The sequence below is a fragment of the Cicer arietinum genome, chromosome 5, assembly GCF_000331145.2.
Source record: "Cicer arietinum cultivar CDC Frontier isolate Library 1 chromosome 5, Cicar.CDCFrontier_v2.0, whole genome shotgun sequence".
In the NCBI taxonomy this organism is placed as follows: domain Eukaryota; kingdom Viridiplantae; phylum Streptophyta; class Magnoliopsida; order Fabales; family Fabaceae; genus Cicer; species Cicer arietinum.
In genome coordinates this window covers 45,405,620-45,411,319 of record NC_021164.2, presented here as the reverse complement: position 1 = coordinate 45,411,319, position 5,700 = coordinate 45,405,620, and the positions used below count along the sequence as shown (strand labels likewise).

The following is a 5,700-nucleotide window of genomic DNA, read 5'->3' as shown; positions in this document are numbered from 1 at the left end:
TTGTGATTACTCATACGTCTACATTTTTGTTTAAAGGTGTAAAATACACCACTAAAAGATGATTTCTATAATACATGTATGTCAATTTTACATAAAAAAAGTTAGCCTCTTAACACTACTAGAAGTCAACTTTAGGTAAATTGCCGAGAAAGTAGAGGATTTGTTGAACATTCTCCTTATTTGTTTTTTTAAAATTAGCAGCCTGAACGAGCTATCCGCAGCCCGTCAAAGCTAGCCTGGTAAGACTTCGGACTTCAATAAAGCACAAAAAAGCCTGTGTTGATATTCGGACTAAAAGATGCTTGTAGACAGACAATATTTTATGGGTTTTTTGGGTCGATCTAGTAGACCGACCCATTATGCCAGCTCTAATATTGAGTACAATACATTTCACATCAAGTAATTAATCCATTTGATAAAAGTGTCAATTAGGAACAGCTAGCTACTTGCTAAATTTGGATGGGAGTGGAAGTATTTTAAATTTTTTTATGTTGGTGATATGTCACTCAAGGAATTAGGTTGACAAAATATGAACATTTTTATATATAGGTGATACAAACACCTTGTGTATGGGTAAGGGAAGGAATCATGGCCTTTGTGAAGGATCTTCAATTTCAATCATGCTCATTTTACTAATACAATACAAAAAGTAAATCAAAATCATTTTTCTCAAATACTAAAGCATAAAACAAAAGTGGATAACTCTTTCAAGCAAGGAATCAAATTGGACAAAACTAAGATGACATGTATATGCTGCATTTGGTACCCTCCTACCACAAGAAGCTTCAGGAAAAATGAGATTTACACTCCAAAAATTTAAGAGGGAGGGGATAGGAGTTTACTTTTAGTTGCAAAGGCATTCAAAATAGTAAAGCACAACAGAAACTATAGTTAACTATCTTCCTACAAAACAGTGGCTTCCATAGTATGAATAGGCATTCAAAATATGAATGTGTATTTTTAATATTATACACATCCAATGGCTTAGAGAAACCTCTCACATTTTTAACATCAGTCTCAATAGCACTCAATCCAGTGAGGAACTGGTTTCAGCAGTTTCATCCTCACTAAAGCTAGATGGCATCTCCACAGCAGATCTACATGATCATAGTTGAAATTTATGCTGTTACAAAGGAGTTATATTATATATATTCGATAACAATTTGAATGGAAATTTATATCATATATCAAAATAAAACTGCAAATTTGACCTGTTAAGGGCATAGATATAGGCTTATAGCGATAATAAGGGCATATATATCAATAGCTATTATTAATAAAGGCAATACGAGGCGAGAACAAACGAAAAAGTGATACAGAGGCTTTAGAAATAGGAAATAAAAATTTCAAAAATATTTAATCTATAAAAATAAGATCACACATAAAATAGAAATAGAAAATCCACAAAGGCATTCAAAAAATACACACAGACAAATACTGGCGTAGACATCCACATAAGATTGCGGAATTTCAAGAGGATCTAGGGAAGCATGTGGCCATCAATAGACAAATATCAAACAGAGAGAAATGGTCACCTCTGAGTTTTCCTTGGTTCAATCTCAGCAACAGGTTCTTGTTTAATATCATATTGACGAAGTAGATCGACTTTAGCTCGCTTTGCAACCTAAGGTGTTAATGTTATAAAGAAAACATCTTATACACAAGCATTGAATGAGGAAAGTGAGCTCCATAAAAAATCAAAAGTTAAATATGTATTTGGTCACTGCAAATATATTGGCTTTTGCTTTTAATTCATGTAATCTTTTTTTTTCCGTCCTAGCAAATATACCATTTCTTGCTTTTAGTCTTTTTTGTTTTATTTTAGTTCTTGAAATATTTATTTATGTTGGAATTGATCTGTATAATATGCAGAATATTTGATTTTAGTCCTTCCAATATGAGCCACATAAGGACTAAAATGATTATTACAGGATCAATTCCAATAAGAACAAATTTTGTAGGGACTAAAACAAAACAACAAGACCGGAAACAAAATGTGGTATATTTACAAGGATTAAAAAAAAATTAAAGTGACTAAAAATAAAAAAATTGTATTTGCAGGAACCAAAAACAAATTTAAGACAAAATCAAATTATCAAATACCACAAATGCAGGTTAGTTATGCATTTAAGACTCACCATGGTTTCTTTTGAAGGTATCCTTCCTCCATCTGATTCATGAGACGGTTTTTTAACCTTTCTAATGCCATTACGCTTTTCTTCCTACAGAAATGCAATCAAGAAGGCACGTTAAGTCATCTATAAACAAAACAAATTGAAGATTACATGCAAAAGGAAAAACACATCAATAGAAAACATATATATTGGTGGACCTTAGCCATTCTTTCAGAAAGCCCTCTTTCTTCAGTGTCCATAGAAATTCGAGAATTACGTATTGAATTTGAAGGTTTAGATTTTACATATTCACTCGTTCGTACATTCTTCACATTGCTGTTATTGTAGTCATGTAGTAGTGGACCTTCCTGCTCAATCGCAGGGTTATTATTCTCTTCATAGAGATCATTAGGATTAGAAGCAGAATCGGATTTCATTCTCTCAACACCGTGCTTAGCGCCTATTCTATGATTTCTAGTGCTATTATAAGCAGGTGCTTCCACAGTCGAGTCTATGTACAAATCTGGGGGAAAGCTCTTGCCAGGCAAAGGATTGGTGCGAACCGCACGACCTTGAAAAGTTGTTCTTTGTTTTATACGCTGGCGGGATTTCTTATCCTGCTTATCCTGGAAATCGGAACCATGAGAGGGGCCAAAGTCACCTCCTTCCATTTGTAAATCTTGTGAACTTGATTTGTTAAAATATGGATCATATCTCTGCAAGTACACAAGGAAAAACAAAAAGTGAGACACAAGTGATTAATAATTAAGCTTTGATTTTAAAGAAACCATTACTCGTCATAAGATTGTAACGTTAAAGATAATTTACCTATGTAGCACTAACAATTCAAATTGAAGGCGTGTCCAATGTCCAACATTGACACAACACAAAGACATGAGGTTACATTAAATAATTTCCTTTTATCAAATTATTGTTGGTGTCGGTGCCATGTTTGTGACTGTATCAGTGTTTCATAGTAATTTACAAAGATCGTTGTTCAACAAGGACAATAAAAATGAAGAACGCATTAGGAACCTCAACTTACAGAGTTAAGATTGGATTGCCTTTTTGCAAGAGAGGGGTTTGCAACATGGTATGATTCTGCCAAAGCATTCATAAGAGTGATGAGTTTACCTTTCCAGTTTATCAAATATAAAAAATAACATTGAAAAAACATGTAGAATATATACCTAGCTAATGAAAAGTAACATAGAACTCACTAATTAAATCCATAAAACTAGCTCCTCCTTACAATAAAATGAAAATCCATCTAAATAGCTAATCTGAGTTCAAAGAAGATATAACTTATTGGAAAACATTTTATTTGTTATTCATACAATGAACTTTGTGTCCTTCAATCTACATCTTCGTATGACAGAAAAAATAGTATGACAGTCTGCGAAATACCCTTTTTACTATGTAACGTGTTCAACAATATTACTTTAACACACAATGTAACAACTGTATTCTTTCAACTAAAAAAATAGTTGAACTCTTGCAAAACTAATTGAATGAGATGTAAAATATTAATATAATTCAATAAATATAGTAAACCTACCTTTAATTGAATTTGCAGTTTGACATTCAAATGCCTCTGGAGGGATTGTATCAAAATCTACAGTAAGTAGTGGACCATCTTCCAGATAATTCCTTCCTAACTGATTCTTAACAGCAGTTACAGCAGCATGTTCTATCTCTCCCTTCAGTTTTAAATATCCCGATGGTTTATATCCCTTGGGATTTAATGGTGGAAGAGCTCCATTTTGTGTTATGTATCGAGAGGGCTCCGTATCATATGGATCATGTCCTTGAAGAAACAACCGTTCTTGCAAAGATGAGCTGTTCTCAGATGATGTATTATCCGTTTCACTATCATTTTCTGTATAAAGGTTTGTATGTGCGTAGTTCATATTTGCAACCGACAATTCGTGATTATAGACACCATTGCTCTCAACCTCTTTAGGATCTAAATACCTATAGTCACCACCGTGCTTAGTGCTTCCACATGAATCCTGCCCTAGTCCACTGCCACGATCCTGAACAACACCACTTGAACGATCTTGTCGTCCATTATTAGCACATACTTCATCTCTCATCAATCTCTTATCTTTCAACCTTCTGTGGCAAAACCATCCCGAGATTTGCTTTTCCGTCAACACTAATTCATTAGCGAGCTCAAATTTCATTTCCTCTGTGGGGTATTTGTGATCTACAAACAAAGACGGAAAAAAAAAAATCGTCAAGAACTAGCACTTAGCAAGGTACATTAACACAAATCCATATGACAAAAGAAAAACACTTACCATTATAAAAATTTTCCAACGCCATAAGTTGAGCAGGTGTTTTGAGCTTTCTTTTAATATTTTTCTCCATAGAGGTTTTATTGTCTTCCAACTGCATCTCATTTGGTTCTGTAAACCAAAAGAAAAGCAGAAAGTTAATACATATTTTAGAATGGAAAGAGTTTAACGACTATGCAGTGATGATGTAAAATAGTTTTACTTTTACATTGTCATCCATGGAAACCCAATGTCACCTACCATGTAGGCCTATTTAATAACCGTCTTTTAAAAAAAAACTACTACATACTATTTTCTTATTAGACGTCAATGTAAAACTAGTTTACAGTTACATTGACAGTGTATATAATTTTTTCTCAATGAACAACACATACAATTAGAGACATCAAAAGAAAATATGCTTGACAACATGGAAAAGGATGTATGCATTGACAATTGGAATCAAGTTTCTGAAAATACATATAAGAAAATGATTTCACAACAAAAGAAGAATGCATAACTAGAAACCTGCTTCAATTAAAATATGCGATAGATCCTCCATTAATAATCTAGAGTGGTTTAGAAGTTGTTTAACAAGATGACTAAAAACATAAAGCAAAAGAATTTCATTCTTAGCTGCCAACAAAAATTCCTTTATTTTCATTCTTAGCTACCACCATAATTAACTCAAATTAACTCACACAACAGCAAGGTCCCGAGTTTGAACCTCTGACATGATGTCCAACCTAACCATATAGGCATTGCCAATTAAGCAAAACACTTAGCAAGAACATCATAACCAGCCATTACCATCACAACCCTTAGAAAAAACCACTCAAAAAGTATATCTTATATAAGTGATCTCATATCTACATTTATTTATATACGTTCCAAAACCAGAATTTTAGATTTAAAGAAAATTACAAACAAAAAAACTCTAACCACCCCCAAATAAAAGGCACAAAATTATGAATAATTTGCAAAAAAAAAAAAAAAAACACATGGAATGCAACACACAGAAAGTGGATCCAAGCATCAGGCACCATCTTATGATATGAACAAAGCAAACCATTTAAATTGGGGTCATAAAAGAATGTTATAAGAGAACTAAATATTATAATATTTTTTACAAAGAGAACTATATAATTAAACATAAAATTTCAAATTTCAAATTAAGACCAAAATTAAATCAAATCCCTAAAATTCATGTTGCCCATTTCACCATTACACCAACCTTCCCTCAAAAAGCAAACAATGCATGAACTTGAACCAATCATAAAAAAAAAAAAAAAAAAAAAAAAAAAACA

At 32.7% G+C, this 5,700-nt stretch overlaps 1 protein-coding gene across 1 annotated transcript in view; it reads right to left on the bottom strand.

Annotated features, from left to right (window-relative positions):
- Window positions 1-751: 751 nt before the first annotated feature.
- The window catches only part of LOC101496936 (uncharacterized), a 5,444-nt gene continuing 495 nt past the window's right edge, over window positions 752-5,700 (bottom strand). The window contains exons 2-8 of the mRNA XM_004513356.4: window positions 4,418-4,525; window positions 3,673-4,323; window positions 3,160-3,215; window positions 2,333-2,830; window positions 2,139-2,222; window positions 1,536-1,624; window positions 752-1,097 (exon numbers count right to left, since the gene is read on the bottom strand). Coding sequence (XP_004513413.1) covers window positions 1,028-1,097; window positions 1,536-1,624; window positions 2,139-2,222; window positions 2,333-2,830; window positions 3,160-3,215; window positions 3,673-4,323; window positions 4,418-4,525 — 1,556 coding nt within the window. The 3' untranslated portion in view covers window positions 752-1,027. The remainder of the gene's footprint in view (window positions 1,098-1,535; window positions 1,625-2,138; window positions 2,223-2,332; window positions 2,831-3,159; window positions 3,216-3,672; window positions 4,324-4,417; window positions 4,526-5,700) is intronic.